This window comes from Dromiciops gliroides, chromosome 3, assembly GCF_019393635.1.
Source record: "Dromiciops gliroides isolate mDroGli1 chromosome 3, mDroGli1.pri, whole genome shotgun sequence".
In the NCBI taxonomy this organism is placed as follows: Eukaryota; Metazoa; Chordata; class Mammalia; order Microbiotheria; family Microbiotheriidae; genus Dromiciops; species Dromiciops gliroides.
The window spans coordinates 643096902-643117431 of NC_057863.1; the positions used below are offsets into that span (position 1 = coordinate 643096902).

General features: G+C 43.9%; 1 protein-coding gene across 6 annotated transcripts in view; it reads right to left on the bottom strand.

The window, feature by feature from the left end:
• The window catches only part of ACTN4 (actinin alpha 4), an 84871-nt gene that overhangs the window by 26151 nt on the left and 38190 nt on the right, over positions 1–20530 (bottom strand). For all 6 annotated transcript variants that reach the window (XM_043991650.1, XM_043991649.1, XM_043991647.1 and 3 more), the window contains exons 2-4: positions 4373–4487; positions 3986–4105; positions 1394–1480 (exon numbers count right to left, since the gene is read on the bottom strand). In XM_043991650.1, the coding sequence (XP_043847585.1) occupies positions 1394–1480; positions 3986–4105; positions 4373–4487 (322 nt within the window). The remainder of the gene's footprint in view (positions 1–1393; positions 1481–3985; positions 4106–4372; positions 4488–20530) is intronic.

Genomic DNA, 20530 nt, shown 5'->3' on the forward strand with positions numbered 1-20530 from the left:
AATGGACAAAGGTCAAAAATATGTTTACTGACTCCATGCCCAGTACACCTCAAGCATGAGTGATAATACCTCTCTATTCTTGAAAGGCTCAAGGACTGAGAGCTGAAAACGGTTTTAGACGTCATCTTATTTGGTCCATCCTTCTGTTTCAGATATTAGGAAACTAAGACAAGGTAATGTGGAGAGGAGGGCAAAAACAATATGCCCAAGATCAAAGGTGAGTAAATGGCAGAGTTTAAGATTTGAACTAAGCCTTGTGACCCCACGCCTAGTGCTCATTTCACTGTAAAGGCTGAATTCTTCTTTCCTATCCCTTAGTGCCCAACACTGTTTTCCCACCCAGGGAAGGAAGGAGACTCTTTAGATAGAAAGCTCTGCTTCACCAAGCTGTCAACACACTATCTGCAAACTGTGACGTCGGTGACGGGCTCACACAACTGCCCACTTCTGCAGACTGAGGAGAAGTTTCTCTGGGGATCGCAAACAGATTTCTAGGTTTGTGCTGGACAAAGAAAAGACTAGACGACGTACATTTAGGGCCTGTGGAGGAAAGTGAGTCACCCTCACCTAAAATCTGAGATCGAGACACATAAAACCCGATGCACCCACATTTGGAAAAAGTCAGCTGAACTGCGGAAAAGGAGCTACTGACTAAGGGACTATTTCCCCTTCCTAACCAGGTGCCGCACTGAGTTATGCAGGCCCCGCATCCCTTTTTTCCCATCACATATCACACGAACCTAAGCAGTCTGGAATGTGATCACAAAAATAGTTCCCTGTGATGCTTTACATGCAGAACAAAGAAGAGAGAGACAGTGGCATCCCTAGAAAAATCAAAACCAGGAGGTTCTGTTCTTGATTCTGTTATGACCTCTTCCCTCTGGGGCTCAGAATTCCCATCTGCTAACTTCCTACAAATGTATCTAATGATCTAAAGGAAGTCAAAGGGCCCCTGGAACAATATTAGCCAGACATGGACGGTAATAGTAGAACATACTTCATGGGGCAGCTGGGTGGCGCAGTGGATAAAACACTGACCCTGGATCCAGGAGGACCCAAGTTCAAATCCAGCCTCAGACACTTGACACTTGCTGTGTGACCCTGGGCAAGTCACTTAACCCCTGTTACCCTGCAGCAGCAGCAATAACAACCACCACCACCACCACCACCACCAAAACATACTTCTGATGGGATGATTGGGATTTATCCAAGATGATGTACCAAAGATGCTAGATGCTACACTTGAAAAAAGGGTCAATTCCCAACAAGATACCCTAGTGAAATAGTCAGAGGAATATGATTTGAACAGACTGGCAATATGCTAGTCTGTCTTACATGGAAGTTGGCAAAGAAGGGGTGGGGAGCTAATTCGGCAGCCATTTATAGCTCTTACCTTCTACTGAGATGTCCTGGATGGCAAACCGAAGGATAATGGTCCAAATCATTCCGAGTGTCATCTTTGCATTTCCATCCACAATCTCTGAAAATAGCACACAAATGAATCCTCAAAGTTATGACGGTTTCAAAAAAGAGTACAATTTCTCAGCTTGACCCCACTCATGTAATATGGCATCTCTCACCTCTCATCAGAGAGGGGGTAAATGGACAGTTGTAGATAGGAGTGTGTATTTTCAGACTTGGCCAGCATGACAAAATGCTTTGTGTGACTGTACTTCTTTACTTCCAAAGACCATCAGTACTTTTTTAAAAGCTTCAGCACTCTCAAAGTTGTGAAAGCCGTTTACTATCAAGGTATCTGACTTTGATAGTCTGAGTGATGCACAACTCCCTCTCCACGGGCAACGTCATCAGCATTCCAGAGCACAAACTCGCTTAGGCTTTTCATCTCATGATGAAAAGTTCCATTCTGATCCAGTGGACGAGATGCCTTCCCTTCAGTCCAGCTTATTTTGGCAGCTCAGATACCCTCCCACTGCTCAGCTGGGTCAACAGAACTTTGAGGAGACTTAAAGTCACCTATATTTTCTTACCAGGCTAACCTCTTAGCTCTCTTAAGAATAGGAGGGTTGGGGCAGCTAGATGGTGCAGTGGATAGAGCACCAGCCCTGGAGTCAGGAGGACCTGAGTTCAAATCTGACCTCAGACACTTAACACTTACTGGCTGTGTGACCCTGGGCAAGTCACTTAACCCCAATTGCCTCACCAAAAAAAAAAAAAAAAAAAAAAGGAGGGCTACCATGGGCTGGGGACCATAGAGGCAGCACCAAATGGAGAAGCAGCAGACATTTTTGGATTGAGTTTTTCCTCAAAATGAAAACTGGCATGTGCTTCAAGTCTGGTTACCAAAAACATCTCCCCTCCCTCCTTCCAATCCCATCTCTATTTACAGACTAGAATTTGAGCAAAATAAATGCTACAGAAGCAAAATGCTAGAGCCAGACCAGAAAGGACAGCAAATCTTAGGGTTTGGATCTTTTTTTTTAAACTTACATCCCCCACTCCCCAAGCAAACAACTTGACTGCCAGGATATAGACTTGGCATCCCTCAAAGAAATATCTCACAGTGATACTTGGAACAAGGCAAATAAATTGTGTTGGCATTTGGGCCAAATTCCTTGATCTAGTCATTAATAACAATTAGTTTTCTTTGTTTTTCTAAAAGCTGGGACAATATGGCTATCCCAGGAAAGAAAAGTTGCATTGACTAATGACTCCAATTTTGCTGGCTGTGCTGGATTCCAAGATGCTGGCCCCAATCTGCCTTCACCTCCTCTCTAAAGCGCCTGTGAGTTCTGTCATCTGTGGCCTTGTAAGTATCTGGCCACTGAACTGAGGGAATATCCACTCCATGGTTTCTTTCAAGTATAGTGGCTTCAGGAAAGAAATTGAAGATCAGGCATTCTCCTCATCTACTAAGGACAGAAGGGTAGAAACTGGACTTAAACTAAAACATGAAGTATCCAGGTTCTATCTGGACAATGTTGAAGCGATATGGAGATTTTCATACAAGGCTAGGAGCTGGAAGAGCTAGTGCACCAGTATGATTAAATATGGCCTGTTCTGAAGCCCCTCAATGAAAATGAGGACACATTCAATCAACCCTGTGCACTGGGATCAGGTCTAATAATTTACCTCTGTGCCTAGGAACAAACACCTGCTATTCCTTGAACCCAGGGGAGTTGGCCATTAGCATTTGTAAGAAATAAATGAATAACAGCTAACAAAAGGTGAAAACTAATCTGGATGTGTGTCCATAAGTCTTCTTTGATGATAGCTTTATTTTCCCAGTATAAAATTCATAGTTTCAGGATTCTCCCCCTACTGAACTACCCTGCACCAAATGGGGCTTCTTGTCTGACCCCCACCCCCAAGTTCCTTTCTTGTATGAGGGCTATCAGGGCACTACAAAGGCATTGGGATCATTTCCAAAATGTGGCAATGTTCTTTCTGTACTCATGCTAGCTGACTCACAAATGCAGACTTTTGATTAAAAGGATTGTATGTGAGCCCATACCATCCCCATATTACCAGAAAAATCATCTAAAGGGCATGTTCTATTGATGTGGCTAAAAAGGTCATTTTGTTTGCTTTCCTCAGAATTAATCTGAAAATGCTCATTTCCCCCTGATTTGCTTTAACAGGAAAACAAATAACATAAGGCTTCATAAGAGCAAAGAAAACACATTATTAACACTAATGGTTTTCTAGAATGAAATGCCAATATTGATCATCCTTCTTCCTGCCTTTCAGGCCTTATACCCACAGCTGGATATGTCAGGGTTAAAAAGCAAAGACCAAGGGGTAGCTAGGTGGCGCAGTGGATAGAGCACCGGCCCTGGATTCATGAGTACCTGAGTTCAATCCAGCCTCAGACACTTGACACTTACTAGCTGTGTGACCCTGGGCAAGTCACTTAACCCCTATTGCCCTGCGGAAAAAAAAAAACCCCAAAACAAACAAGCAAAAAAAAAAAAAGCAAAGACCAAGCTAGCACTTGATCCTAGAGATACCATCCTCAACTCACCTTCAGCTCCTATGGAGACCAGCTTGACACCTTTGCTTGCAATGAAGTCCAGGGCTTTGTTCACATTGTTAATTTTGTGCACTCTCATTTTCCCTCGCTCTGGTTTAGGTAACCGTTCCCCTGCAGAGGGAGAGGTAGGGTAGGGAAGGAGAGGACAGAAAAAACAGTCTTTGAGTTCCTTGATCCACTTCATAAATAAGTCGCCAGTTACTTCCTCTGCCCAAAGCACTAAAACTGCCCCATCCCAGGATAATCCCCCGAGCTGAAAGATGGACGTCACTGCAGTAGTTAGGCAATTTCACTCTTCTCTCTACAGAAGCTATTGTCTGGGGTGGTTTCCACAAATTTTTCCTGACAACACCTCTATACTTCTGTTACAAGCCTTACCTGAAATCACCTCTAAGAGGAGCATGAGTTTGAGTCCATCTCTGAAATCCTCATCGATGTTCTCGATCTGGGTGCCAGCTTTCCGCAAGTGAGAGTTGCACCATGCTGTGAAAGTCTAGGGAACCCAAAAACACTGGATTAGGGTACGGGATGCTTATTTATAATCATATTCGCAGACAGCCTTCTTCTTTCAATGGGCCAGTTTACCTTCAAGCAGATAGACCAGAGCCAGCTCCTAACCAAAGAGAGAGCACAGTGCTGAGTCCCAAGCAGTGGTTCTCAGCACCAAAGTCCTTCTCATCAAGTCTAGCCTGCTTGTCTGCCTGCCCACCCAGATATGCAGGGAAAACACAAAAGTAACCCCCTAGAGAGGATCCTTATCATATGGAACATAAATTTAATGTCAGAGTAGGAATGCTCTTTTAAAAAGCTGTCTGCTCTAACCTCTTCATTTTATAACCGAAGCTGAGAGAGATGAAGGGAGTTGGTATTGAAAGGAGCATGGAATTTGGAGGCAAAAAAAAATGAAACTGGATCCTAGTTCTGCTATTTAGCACCTATCTGACTTCTGGTTATAAGTCATACAAGCTCTCTGGGCTCCAGCATCTTCATTGATAAAATAAAATGCCCAGAGAAAAGGTTAAGAAATTGCATGTTTTCATCCCTGTGCAAAATTGTGTAGTTTCATTGGTAGGCAGCAGTGCCTTTGGGCTAAGAGAGGCTGCCCTGTTCACTGCTCTCACTGCAGATCCTCTTGGGCCTTCATTAACTGATTACATGACCCTGTCCAAATCACAACCATAAACTGCAGGGTTTCGAACTGCCCAAATCCAAGAATAGCAACTCACATTTCTACCATACTTTAGGACTTAAAAAGTGTTTTCTTCAAAACAATATTGGGGGGGGGGGAGGCCAGCTAGGTGGTGCAGTGGATAGAGCACTGGCCTTGGATTCAGGAGGACCTGAGTTCAAATCCAGCCTCAGACACTTAACACTTACTAGCTGTGTGACCCTGGGCAAGTCACTAACCCCAATTGCCTCACTAAAAAAAAAATTAAAAATTAACAAAACAAAACAAAACAAAAACAATATTGGGGCAGCTAGGTGGTGCAGTGGATAAAGCACTGGCCTTGGATTCAGGGGGACCTGAGTTCAAATCCAGCCTCAGACACTTGACACTTAACTAGCTGTATGACCCTGGGCAAGTCACTTAACCCTCATTGCCCTGCAAAAACAAACAAAAAACAATATTGTATGATATATAGTAAGAAGATCATACATATTTTATAGATAAGGAAAATGAGGCACAGGGAGGCAAAGTGATTTTCCCCACATGTGTAGATTGCGGAATGAAACTAGGCCTATACCACACCACAGATCTTGAAGGCTTCATCAGAGTTAGACAGACATGCTCAAGGGAGAAGGAATGAAGGTTGCTAAAAATCTTCTAGGGAGGGGCAGCTAGGTGGTACAATGGATAGAGCACGGGCCCTGGAGTCAGGAGGACCTGAGTTCAAATCTGGCCTCAGACACTTAACACTTAACTAGCTGTGTGACCTTGGGCAAGTCACTTAACCCCAATTGCCCCCCAAATCTTCTAGGGATCTCAATGGACTGGCAGTACTAGGTGTGGCTGTATTTCTGGAATGCTCCCCCTACTTAAAAGGGGGAGCTTAAAGAGGCAACAAGTAGGAAATAAAAGTATAAAGAGGACACCCACCCCCAACCCCCAATCAAAATGGCCATGGCATAAACAAAAGGGAAGGGTAGTAGAATCAGTACAGTTCCTTGTTGGGACATGTTACAAGACACTATCTACAAAAAGGAAGAAAAGAAAATGTTTTCTTTTCACACAAGTGTGCCTAAACCTCTTTGGGGGAAAATGCCATCTATGCCCATTCTCACTGAAGTGATACTGGGGAAGAGACACACTTATAGGCTAATCTTGTGACTTCCTCCTATTGCAGAGGCTGGCACAAAAATGGCCACAAGGCCAACTCAAAGTACACAGTGGCTTACCAGTCCAAGCCTGTAACCAACCAGATAAGCAAGCAGAGGGGGCAACATAGGGGAGAGCCAGAGTTCTTTCCAAAGAGGCTGCCGCCAAAGACCATTTGTTTTGACAACTGTTACCAGCCACGCTGCTCATTCAAAAAGAGATACAACACAACAAACCCTCCCAGACAGAGTAGCCACTGAATTAATACTTGGTGCTACAGAAAATGAATGGATACACCAAGAGTTTTCAGAGCTCTAACATGCGCCAAAATCTAACAGTGCCCTAGATCTCTACTCCTTATCGGGCCTTGTGATGTAGAGGGGAGCAATCAATCAAGGACTATGGAAGAAGTGAAATAGTTGGGGAGAAGAGACCAGGAAAGCCATGTTTGTGGCTCCTTTGCACAGATGATGATAGATTTTAGAGGTGAAAGGCACCTGAGATCATCTAGTCAAAATTTACTTTAAAAAAAAAAATTTTTTTTAAACAGGGCAATGAGGGTTAAGTGACTTGCCCAAGGTCACACAGCTAGTAAATGTCAAGTGTCTGAGGCCAGATTCGAACTTAGGTCCTCCTGAATCCAGGGCCAGTGCTCTATCCACTGTACCACCTAGCTGCCCCAAAATTTACTTTTTACATAAGAAATGAAGGCCCAGAGATAAGTTATGTGACTTACTCAAGGTCACATGGCTATATCTTCCTGACTCCTGGCCCAATGATCTATCCATTGTACTACCCAGCTGTGGCTAGTTCAAGTCAGGCAAGTTCAAGTCTATGCCCTGATGCTGGATGTAGGTTCACTCAGCTTCCAGAGAGGAACAGGTAACAATCCAGAAAACATGTCTGACTACATCTAGCCCTGGGTTTGAACTAAGGTGATAGTAAATGAGGAGGGTAGGGTTAACACTGCCCATACTTTCTCAGCATCTGTACCAAGTCTAACACAGATTTTAGATTTGAATAAATCTTCCTCTCAACCGGTATCCAGTCTGCCTCAGCCAGGCCAAACTCAATGCTTCCCTCACAGTTATACAAGTTGGTCTTGTTCTTCGCCTGTCTAGTCCCACAGGCTGATCCACATTTCACGACCCCCCCCCCCATCTCTCTGTCCAGCCAAAGCTGCCTCTGCTCCCTCCAGAAGCCCTTCCTAACTCTAACCAGTGAGTTTTCTTCCTTGTGAACAGCCAGCCCATACAGGCCACAACTTACAGGTAACACTTGCTCTCTAGAATTTTTTAAAAATTTATTTTATTTTATTTTTATTTTTTGGTGGGGCAGTGAGGGTTAAGTGACTTGCCCAGGGTCACACAGCTAGTAAGTGTCAAGGGTCTGAGGCTGGATTTGAACTCAGCTCCTCCTGAATCCAGGGCCGGTGCTTTATCCGCTGTGTCATCTAGCTGCCCCCCTCTAGTATTTTTTTTTTTTTAAGCTGGGCCTCTTCTTATCATCAGTGATGGGAGTTCTAAGTAAGAGGTTTTCCAAACCTAATGCAGGTCCTACACTTTGCTGGGGAGGTTCAGTTACTAGCCTGGGTCACACAGCCAGTCTGTACCAGAAGTAGGATGTAAACCAAAGTTTTTTAGGCTCCAAAACACTTTATCATGCTGCCTCTACAGTTTTATATAAGTCAACTTCACAAAAGGCAAAGGTAGGAGCAGTTCATTTGCAAAAGGCTTTTGTTAACAGCGCATAGTGGCAGTCAGAAAGGGGCCCTGGGACCAAGAGTTGGCCTTCCTGGCCTCATTAGGTCACAGAAAGACTGTGGTTACCTCTGGGCAACAACACATTTTGCTGAGGACACTGATAAGCTGGAGGTTAGAGGGGCAACTGGGAGGGTCTTGAGTTCATGCCTGAAGTTACTAAGCATGTTTAAGTGTGGAGAAGAGAAGACTGTGCAGCTGTAATGTTCTAATGGGCTCCAGAGGGAAGAGCTGTGAGCAATGCAAAAGACTCGCTGCTGCACAGTTCCCCTTCCCCCCTGTAAATTCTAACTTGTTCTAAGGGAAAGCTTCCAAAATGACATGAGCTCTGCAAGTGGCCTGAGTTTCCTCAGAAGGTGGAGGCAGCCTTTTCCTCAGTAGAGGTTTTAAAGCCAAGTCTGGAGGGGAAGTATCCTTGTGCAGGTACGTTTGGACCAGATGGTCTGTGAGGTCTGTCTAAGATTCCACACAGGAAAAATGATTTATAACTTCAATACCCCCTCGTGACCCCTCAGTTTGGCACTAAGCATGCAAAGAATTGTCCCAGTAGGAGCTGGCTGAGAGCCGATATGATGTTTTAAATGGAGATCCCTCACTGAGGCCTCAACACAATATGGTGATAACTCTGGTTAGTCCAAGACACGGCCAGTGGAACACAAACCTGGGCAGCTCCTACAGCCACTGAGGATGGATTGATACTCTGTGCACTTCACCCAATGACTAAGTGCAGAGGGAGAGACTCTTACCAGACAGAAGGCTGCTCACCAAGTGACAGGGGGTTTTGGCCACAGAAACTCATGAAAACCATCAACAAAGGCAAGGAGTGGCTGGGCTCTGCCTTGGCAGAGAAAGAACACACGCTGACAAAATCCTAGATCCTTTGAAGTAGTAAAAGGCAGAACACCAAAAGGTGGGAGGTGACTGACCTGGCTAACTAAGGGTGCAGGAAAGAGCTGCCCCTCAGGCCTGGAAGACAAGCAATTCTGCTGACTGTTTAGATTCCCCTTTTATAGGGGGGAGGGGAGATGACAAGATCTATTCTTGAAATGCTGAGCTTAAGTGAAGGAAAATATAAGATAAGTAACATCTCTAACCTCTGAGTTAACCACAACTGATCATTTCCCAGAAGTAGCGACCCACAGAGCCAAGGCTAGAGAATGAATGATGTGTTAAAAATTCATGGCTTTAGGAGCAGCTAGGTGGCACAGTGGATAGAGACCGGCCCTGGATTCAGGAGAACCTGAGTTCAAATCCGGCCTCAGACACTTGACACTTACTAGCCGTGTGACCCTGGGCAAGTCACTTAACCCCCATTGCCCCGCAAAAAAAAAAAAAATTCATGGCTTCTTTCCCCCTTTAAAAACCAAGTTACAAAAATAACATCTAGCTTAAACACTTCTCATTTTTACCTATTTTAAACTTCAGCTTTGCAGGCTGATGCATAGCTTACGTTTCTATGGATCAAGTCCTAAGCACCAAGTCCCAGAATTTTTCTAACAAAGCATTAGATATTTCCTGTTGCCAAGTCTTAATTCATTTGCAGTGCTTTTAGATCTCTATTCTAAATGAGACTAATTTTCAGCAGAAGCAGTCCCTTCTCTGAGTCTTCTTGTCCAAGGTTAAATTTCCCAATGTGCCACCACAGAAACCCAGGACAACATTGGGGTGGTAACAGGGAGGAAGCTGTCGAACTGGAGAAGCAATAAATGCAAAGCCCAGGCTTTAGCTTCAATTTCATTTTAGAGGAACTACAGCTACCTGCCCTCCTTCCTCCCTCTGCTTTTAGTGACTATGGAAAGAGTGGCAGGAAGAGTCTCCAGCTTGTTTGGTCTTCATGGCAAATACCCTTTTAGGAGGGCTTTGATCTCACTCCCACCCACAGGGCCAACAGAGTGGTGGGGCTGTGAGCCAACCAAGTAAGGCATCTGTCCACACTAATGGAGAGTCTGGGTACTACAGTCTTAGGGATATGGCTTAAAAGGGAAAAAGTGAAGATGAAAGTGGTTCTGCTGAGACACTGAGATATTATAAAGACCCTAACCTCACCTTCATCAAAGTTATCGGAAACAAAACAAAAACAAAACAAGCTAGTTTAAAATGGGCTTTCTCTATAATACATCAACAAACGTTTTCAACACAATGGCGAAGAGCTAGCAAAAGGACATTTGGCCTTTTTCCTCAGGAGTTCTATGGTTACTTGCTGCTTTGGCCACTGTGGCAGTGCCCACAATTGGAAATGGGGAGGATAGAGAGCTGCCCCTCAACTGGCTTTCTGGTTATCACGGCATCAAAGTATCCTAGAAACTCCACTGAATACCAAAACAGAATCTACTCTACAACAATCCCCCACAAATGGTCACCTAGCTTTTTCTTGAATACCTGCAGTGAGGAGGCACTCACAACAGGCAGAGGTGACTCGTTCTCCTTTTGGATAATTCTAATTATTAGGAAATTTTTCCTATCCCCTTCTCAGTCATCTCCACTCTGCAATTTTTACCCAATGCTCCTTCCCCTTCTGCCTGCTGGAGTCACATGCAACACATCTAATCTGTCTTCCCATAGGTCTTAAACATTCCCAGGGTTCTTTCAACAATTTTTCATATGACATATGATCCTAGTTGTCCACCTGGACAGTCACTGGTTTATCAGCGCCCTTCCTAAGATGTATGAATGAATGACCACAAAATCCCAGGTGTCTAAGGACAGAGGACAAGAAGAAGGCTCATTACCTCCCTATTTGGGGATACTGTGCATTAGCTTGGCCAGGGTCATATCACCGTAGTGAGTCCTGCTGGATCACAGAGGAACAGAGGATTCTAGATTCAGAGCTAGAAAGGAACTAAAGAGGTAACCTAGTTCAGCCAAGTCATTCTACCAGAGAAATGAAATGACTTGCCCAAGCTAGCTTTGAACCCAGGTCCTATGGCTCCAAATTCAGTCCACTAAATCATAACGCCAACATTATTTCCAGCTGAACCATTATCAAGCCTTGCTTCTTCCATCTTCCCCTTCTGAATTTTGACATATCACCATGCAAAATGTTAGCTCAATTTCCTGCTTCTATGCCATTTTCTTATGCCTTTGCCCAAATCACTGATCTAAGGAAATGAAACAGCACTGGTTCAAGTACACATCTCTAGAGCACTCCAAGAGACTGTGTTCTCAGAAGACATCAAACTATTTAATGTCTGAATCAGGCCCTGAATCCACCTAACCAGACAGCTGTCTAGTCCGTGTCTTTAGCAAACTATACAACATCCCATCAGTCTAGAGTCTGTTCTGGGAAAGTATGCTGGCACTTAATAATCAGTCGGTCCCCTTTTCCTTTTCTAGACGTTTAAGAAGGCGTCCCTTTAATCATAGGCCCTAGAATCTGTCCAGGAAGTGAAATCAAGTTCACTGACTTATTTGCAGACTCTCTCTGGTTTGCAACAAGGAAAGATGATACCCTCCCTTTTTCAAAAAATTAGGATAACATTCACTTGCGCCTTTTTTTGGAAACTTGCCAAAACAAGAAAGACCTTTCTACTCAGAAGCCATTCCCATTTAGGAAGGATGCGGACTTTTTTTTTTTAAATAATGTTTAAAAGAGAGAGAAAAAGAGGGAGGGAGAGAGGGAGACAGAGAGAGAGAGAGAGAGAGAGAGAGAGAGAGAGAGAGAGAGAGAGAGAGAGAGAGAGAGAGAGAGAGAGATTCCCACAGCCACAAAAAAGTGACTGAAAAAGCTGCAATTATATATTTGTAGTTTCTCTGGATAGGGAAGGGAAAGAAGCAAACTTAGGATCTATTGTTATAATTCCTTATTCTTGCAGACTAGGGTCTGAAAAGCTTTTCCTCAAATGATTTGTTAAACTGAACCTGAATCACTCTCTCCAAAGCCAGTCATCTTCCTCTCCTAGTTGGGCCATAAAAGCCCTTCCTGAGTAACTAGGACCCTCCCATCAAGCTGGGCTCCTGTGGGGAGCTGGTTCTAGGCAACCAGGAAGTGGGATGGATGAATGAAAGATGTGTATTGTTCCACCCCAAACACCCAGACCCAATCAGTAGAGGCTGAGGTGATTTCAGCAGCAGGGAATGTGGCATCCATGAGCTTTAAATGAACCATTTATTGATGACAACCCCCCCTCCCCCAGGGGGGGGAAAAAAAAAACAACCAAAAAACTTTCTACTCTCAGTTGCTAATTTAATGAGAAATAAACTTTCAAAAGAAAACTCCAAGACATCAAAGTAGTTTCTAATGGACAAAGTGGCACTAATAGCCAAGTCTTGCTTCTCAAAAAGAAGGCTTATTGTTGCAATAGTTCCATTTTAAAGAGCTTTGTTCCACCTCCCTTCCAAATAGCTCACTGTTACAAAACATATACTTAGTACTGAGGGGGCAAGAACAGAGCAAACCCAAATCTACAGAGGCCATTTAAAGAGAAGCTGAAATTCCTCAACAAACCAAAATAAAAGTTTGACTCACATAAAGCCTATTCTCAGCCCAAACCTTCCAAGCTAAAAATGAGTTTGGCTAAAGCAGCTCTACTTCAGCAGTACACAGCCCTCTCCTTTAGCACAGGTGAGGAACCCTCTCAAACAAAATAAAAAGGGACCGAGCTACTACTTGCTCCTATCAAACCACACAAGACAAAGCAAATTACCTGAATGTGGCTCCTATCACTATCCAGATCAGGATTCTAGGCGAAACTGTCCCCTGTCCTGAGATGTATCACTTCCCACTTCCTCCAAGAAAGGGAATGTTGGATTCCACAGCTAATCTTCCTTCAGATTCCACAAAAAACTTAGGGGTCAGATATTCTCCCCAACCACAAGCTAAGACAGACCTGGCCCTGTGGTGCTTGCCCTCAGCAAACAGAAGAAAGAAGGTAGGGACTCTGTAAGGACTTAGAGTCTCATCTCCTCATCTGAAATACCGTGTCAGGTTTGTTGCTCCTCCGAGGCATCAGTTGCACTGTGGGTGAGGAAGGTGTCCCACCTCCTGAACTCAGACCTTGCCTGCTGTGGCATTTGATGCTGCCCATGTTAAGTGTATCCATAGATTCTTCAGGAAGGAGGTCCAAGGCTCTGACACATAGGAGGGAGAGCTATTTATTCCTATGGGCAAACACCTACCACCCTTCTTATCATCCATCAGTCGAGTTATTTTCAGGTCTGCCAGAGAGAACGGGCCTCTGTGGGGTTCATTTTCACACTACTGAAAGGAGAGCCTGCTCACCTGCCCTCTGGCCTGTGCCACTACAAAGCCCCTTTTCAGGCTGCAGCCAAGTCTTGAGAAATCTGGGTTACAAGACTTCCTAAGAGCAAAATGGAATACAACAATTGCACTGGACAGCAATGAAGCCCAAATCAAATGCCTGTCTTCAAGGAGCTTCTATTCTAAGACTCCACAAGCCGTGGGAAGACAGGAACAAAGGGAAAGGGGCTGCTGCGGACAGAAAAGGCAACTTCTTTCCTCATTTCTTTTCCTTAGCTTCTTCTCATTTTAATGAGGGTTGGATGTGGGAAGAACAAGAATAACTGAGACAAAAGTAGTCATGAGCCTGTCAACTCTGTTTTCTGACACTTTTATTCTAGAGACTCCTGATACCAGCAGGGGAATCATGAGCAAGGGTGCCCTTACAAAGGCCCTAGTCTGCTGGATAGCAACATCTATCCATCCAAGTTCCTAACTCAGTTATCCTGCAGAATATTTTGGCTATGTATTCCTGGGAAAGAACTGATAAAAACAAACAACTCGGGGCAGCTAGGTGGCACAATGGATAAAGCACCAGTCCTGGATTCAGGAGGACCTGAGTTCAAATCCAGCCTCAGACACTTGATACTAGCTGTGTGACCCTGGGCAAGTCACTTAACCCCAATTGCCTCACACACACACAAAACCCCCAAACCAAACAACTCATTTCTGTGTGCTTTAAAGTTTACTAAAAGGGTTAAGGGGGAAAAAAAATCAGGATAATGGACCAAGGTTCCAAATTAAATCACTGGGTCTGAGGGGCCGTGGCAACCTGACGGCTCCATGCTAAAGCATGGCTCAGATATCAGAAGTAACTGACATGAGCATAATCTTGGAAGTAAAAATGTCCAACCAAGTCACAGTCAAAAGCATAGCGGGTATGCTGGGTATGTGAGTTTTTGCAAAGAACCTAGTTTGAGCACAATTATCCTTGCATGTAAGAACTACTCCTAGGTCCTGGCCTGTAGCTTTCCTTATTAGGAATTTTCTCTTCCCACATGATAAAAACTCCTATCTTCTGGTTGGAAAAGAGGTATAAATACCCCAAAGGGCAGTGTAGAGCACATTCCAAAGCCTATCCAAAAACTATCTGTACTCCCAACAAGCAACACTGACATTCTAGCTTCCCCCAATCTCCAGTTCAAGCAACAATGTGTTCTGAGAGGGCACTGTCCTACAAGTTGAGAGACTCAACCATAGTTGCTAACAAGCTGTGACTTTGAGGAAGTCCCAAATTCTTAGCTTCTTCATCTTAAAGATGAGGGGGAGGGGCAGCTAGGTGGTACAGTGGATAGAGCACCAGCCCTGGATTCAGGAGAACCTGAGTTCAAATCCGACCTCAGACACTTAATACTTACTAGCTGTGTGACCCTGGGCAAGCCCTGGGCAAGTCACTTAACCCCAATTGCCTCATCAAAAAAAACAAAAAACAAAGACATGGGGGGAAGGGGCTATATGGTTTCAAAGGGCCCTTCCTATTCTAAAATCCTATGACTTCATGGCTTCCAATCTTATTGCATGTCTTTATATGGTTGTCTAGTTTGAAAAACAGTGATGAGACAGCTAAGTGGCACAGTGAATAAAGCACCAGCCCTGGATTCAGGAGGAGCTGAGTTCAAATTCAACCTCAGACACCTGACACTTACTGTGTGATCCTGGGCAAGTCACTTAACCCCCATGGCCCTGAAAAAAAAAAAGAAAAGAAAAGCAAAACAGTGATGATGATGATTATATATATATGTGTGTGAGTGTTTTCCTTTTGAGGGTAGAAAAATGATCCTGGGCCTCCAGTAAGCTAAGCCTTAAGCCAGCCATATAAAAGTACATACATTAAGGCCCCTCAGCAGCTGCTTTACAGTTCCTTGAATCAGGTTTTCTTGGACAAGGAGAGTTTGTGAGGAAACCTTCTACTGGACCACAACAGTCAGTAGTCCTAGAATTCTTCCAGGTCTAAAAGCCAACAGGGGAATGAACAGTGACACTACTGCATCTGTTCTGAGAGCTGGTGGATGCTTTGAAGAATTGATCTCCTGGGCTTTTAGGAAGTCAGGAAAATGGCACCAAATTTCCCAATCTAAAAGATGACTGCCAGAGCACAATAAAAGTTGCCAATCTACTGTTGAATTCGGTGAAGCCAAAAGTCTGTCCTCTATAATGTGTAATTTAAAATAACCCTTAACTGGGGCAGGTAGGTGGTGCAGTGGATAGAGCACTGGCCCTGGATTCTGGAGGACCTGAGTTCAAATCCTACCTCAGACACTTGACATTTACTAGCTGTGTGACCCTGGGCAAGTCACTTAACCCCAAGTGCCTCACCAAAAAAAAAACCAACAACAACAAAACAGGTTACACCAAATAACCCTTAACCTCCATGAACTTCCCTGCCCAATAGGCCACTTTTCTCCTCCAAGTGTAGGAGAGCTATTTATTTCTCTATACTAAAGAAAACCTAAAACACACACACACAAACACACCCTCAAAAGCACAAATTAACAAAAAAAAGTAAGCAATCAGAAGAAGTGGGATCCCTGAATCAACATTTTACCTTTACCTGGGCTCTGTGCTATCTAAACAAGGGATCATTCATATCATCTCTTTCTCTCTCAAATTAAATGTTATTGTATTTTCAGTTCTGATTTTTTTTTCTCTACCCATTGGGAAGGTATGAAAAATAAAACCCACGACAAATATGTATACTCATGTAAAACAAATCTCCATATTAGTCCTATCAAAGGTGGCGGGGGTAGCTAGGTGGCGCAGTGGAAAGAGCACTGGCCCTGGAGTCAGGAGGACCTGAGTTCAAATCCAGCCTCAGACACTTAACATTTACTAGCTGTGTGACCCTGGGCAAGTCACTTAACCCTAATTGCCTCACCCAAAAGCAAAAGAAAAGAGAGAGAAAGAAAAAAAAAGGGAGAAGAAATAAGCTTCAATCTTTATTCTATCAGCTCTCTCTACTGGGAGATGGATGTTTTATCATGTTCTTTGGATTTGTGGCTCATTGTGTTAGAGTTTCTAAGTCTTTCAAAGTTGTTTGTCTTTACAATATTGCTGTTACTACATAAACTGTTCTCTTGGTTCAGCTCCCTTTATATTCTATCAGGTCATCCAAGTCTTCCCAGGTTTTCCTTCACCATTTATTACAGCACAAGAGTGTTATGTCAAGTTCATATAGCAGAACTTGTTCAGCCATTCCAACAGATTCCTCAATTTCCTTCAGTTTCCAATTCTTTGCCACCACAAAAAGAGCTGCTATAAATATTTTTGTACATATGGGTACTTCCCCTCTTTCTTTGATCTCTTTGGGGTACAGACCCGAGTAGTAGTAGTATCACTGGGTCAAAGGTAAGCACAGCTTAATAGCTTTGGGGGCATAGTTCTAAATTTCCTGAATGGTTAGACCAGTTCACAGCACACAATCTTTTCCTTCAAGCCCTTCCAACATTTGTTATTTCCCTTTTGTCATGTTAGTCAATTTAATGGCTGTGAGGTGGTATCTCAGAGTTGTTTTAATTTGCATTTCTCTAATTATTAGTGAATTAGAGCATTTCTACATATGGCTAGGCAGCTTGAATTTCTTCCTCTAAAAACTCCTTAGTAGCCCTTTTTTTTTTTTGGAGGGGGGGAGAGCACTCATGGGGCAATGAGGGTTAAGTAACTTGCCCAGGGCCACACCACTAGTGTCAAGTGTCTGAGGCCGGATTTGAACTCAGGTCCTCCTGAAACCAGGGCTGGTGCTTTATCCACTGTGCCACCTAGCTGCACCCCCTCTTCATATCCTTTGACCATTTATCAGGTGGGGAAAGGCCCTGAGGCCACTTTTCTAGCTTAACACCCACTCAGATATTTTTAGGAGTCACAAGGACAAAGCTAGAAAGGGATCTTAGTAATAATCTATTCCTACCTATTTGGGAAAGAATTTTCCAGAGAGCAACTTATGGTTGCATAGTGGTGGTTAATGGTGGTGCTGGTAGCAGAACCCAGGTTACTTGACTCCCATAAAATTTGGGAATGAGACTTTAATCTCCAAGGCAAAAACTTAATTATAAGAAAGAGTAGCCCAAAGTACTGACAAGCAAACTATTTTAAAGGGCTATTTGTAAGGTCCTCCCACACATACCTTAAAAATAAAACTCACTTGGATCCCTTCCTAAATGGTTGGTTCCTCTGAAATGGTTGCATTTTTGTCTCCTAGCAAACATAGCAGGTGAGCCAACAGGGCAAAATCCTAGTCTAAAAGAACACTCTCCTGAAGGAAGGAGGTAAGGCCTGGGCCTTGGAACACCCTGCTTTTTTATAAGAACAAAACAGGTTGCCTTTAACTGGGGCAAGCAACAGAGGCAAAGGTATGCCACTGTCTCTGGGCTCATCAAGTTCTTCCTAGTCAGCCGTGTTGGCATCTCACTGTTAAAATGAATCTGATCATACCTAAGGGGCCCCTCACCTGTGGAACAGTACATCTCTGCTTTAGAAAAAAACAACAACAACCCATTTGCGCTTTCAGTAGCTTACAGTTTAGCTCAAGTTACTATGCAGATTAAAGATTGTCTGGTTTAAACTTTGATCCTTAAACAGGATAGTAAAATGAGCTAGGCCTGGCTACTGGAGTACAACTTGGAACCCCAACAAGCAAAACTGACAATGGACACACTTTTGCATTAACATCCTATCAAATGGATGCTTAAAGACAAGTCTAGTTATAGACATTTGTTATTTGTAAGAAGCCCCAAATGGAACTGACCTCAATAAAAGCTGGACCTAGTTTAAGCAGGCCCTTCAGATAGTCAGCCTATAGGCTGAATTTCCAATGTGTTGTCCTTTCAAGGCAGATTAACCACTGCACTTCCAGATCCAGGGAATTACTCTGCTGGTACAACCCAACATCCACACCAGAGACCTAGATTCTACTTCCATACAACTCAAAGGTCAATGTGCTCTTGGGCTTCTGAACCTAAAGACAAGAGTGTGAACCAAGCCTACAAATAGATTAACTGGTCATCAAGGATGGATCAATGTTTCTTTTTCTACCTAGAATCACCCACCTCTCTACTATATGGCTCATTCCTTGTGTTTTACCACTTCCTGATGTTTACACGATTCACATGCCAGGGTTTGCTGTTAGAAGTAAAAATAAACTAGGACTGACCTTTACCAAAGATGGTTGGTTCACCTTCAAAAGGTGAACTCCATAGTGAACCTACTGCCCCACCAAGTTCCAGGTGGTTGGCTAGAAGACAGGTTAGAAAACAACGTAACACTGTGCTCCCACTCAAATGAAACCCATGGCATATCACTGAACTTGTAGGATGAGATGTGGGTAGAGGGCCTAAGAGCCCACTAGTGACAGAAAAAATGGCCACAGTCAATCAATGTTCTCTGATTTCCATAAATGCTGTTCCTGTACACCAGTGCCTTCCAGAGAGTCACCCTTTGAAGGCTGCTGTGTTTAGTCTGGGGAAGAATCTGTATCCTGACACAGGACACAGGAAACAGAAGCCAGGAGACAAACTACCCAGATGTACCCTGTTTCAGACACTTCATCCCAGTGTCTTCTCCCCAACTAACCTCTCTCTTAACAGTGCTTGGGAGTAAGATGAGCCATTTAGAAACAGGGCAACTCTAAGGTTTATAAGTGAATTTAGGGCAGCTATCAACATGATCAGTTACCCTCCTCTCTGAACAGGCCAGCACTGGCACACAGCCCACTGAGATCTCTTCAGACAGGCAGATACTGCCCTTTGTTACAACTGCAATGAGGCACAGCTACCGGGGTATCTGGGAGGGAGCTTAGACCATAAATTCCAAGCTAAGAGTTCAACAGTCAATTTTGTGGCATTAAAATTATACAATCCTCTTGGCCTCATGGGTGAGCAGAGCAATCAAAAGGACAATCAGGTCTGTTTCCTGGCACCAGCACTTACAAGACTATAAGAGGTATAGCACAGGATATAAAACAGGACCACTCTGGACTCTGAGTGATCTCCCTGGGTCTTGAGAAAGACAGCCTTCAACATTCCAAATCTAGGTCTACATGCCTGAGGCAGACAATAGGAACAATGTCTTGGGCAGATCTTTAAAGAAGTAAAACAAACCCTTTTAGCCCAAATGTAATTATGGGAAAGGGAGGAACCAGTAAAAAAATACTGAAACCTCTGACTCATAATTGTTCCATAAAAATGGTCTGCCCTGGCAGGAAGACAGGTGTGAATTATCATTTGGGCTTGCCCTACCTAGAGTCTTCCTAAGAGGGGAGTCAGGAGGGGTGGGAGATTGCTAAGCTCTTGCCAAACCAAGTATCAGTCATAAGGGTGGGTGTCTCCACCATCATTGTGGAATGGAGTCAGGCCAATTTGGAACAAAGCCTGGAAAGTGCCCTGCCAGGATGGTTTTGACTTCACACATTGTTGTAAAAAGAGAAGCTGTTTATGGAAGGAGATGCCAATTACAGGAGAGGCAAGGATCAATGGCTTGCAGGGAAGGAGCATCAGTGTTGCTGGGTACACTGTAATAGCTTGTGAGCTTACTTTACCATCATAGGGTCAGGACTGGGGGAGAAGGAAGAATAAAACATTTCTGTGCCTCTCTCTGATCCATCAAGAAAGAAAAGTCCTTATAAAATCTCCTAAAATGCTCAATCCAAGCAGAACCTCAGTGTCTAGGGTCAAATGTTGTCGTCAGGGGCGGCTAGGTGGCGCAGTGGATAAAGCACCGGCCCTGGATTCAGGAGTTCCTGAGTTCAAATCTGGCCTCAGACACTTGACACTTACTAGCTGTGTGACCCTGGGCAAGTCACTTAACCCCATTGCCCCGTTAAAAAAAAAAATGTTGTTGTCAGGTGGGTCCTGTCTCACAAAAACCTGCAAATGGAGTCCAGATTTTGGGAGCATTGGCTTTCAGTGCCTCTGGCAGTCTCATGAGAGCAAAAGGAAATGGCTAGGATAACAAGTCATGTGATAGGCCTGCTGAATCAGGTGGCAGAGGCAGAATCAGAGCTAAGCTGAGGTGGCCTTGTTACTTTGACATTCCTGTGATTCCGCCAAGGTAAAAAGTAACCCGAGGAGTTGGCCTTATATGGGCAAAATGACATGTCTAGCTAGGCCAGTGCTCGAATCCATTCTTGTCTTGCATGGGAGTAGTATCCCAGTAAGTTATTCCTCAACGTACAGCAAATAATCATTTATGACAGGCTCTCACACGTGATTCATAAAGCAAAGGTACAGCCC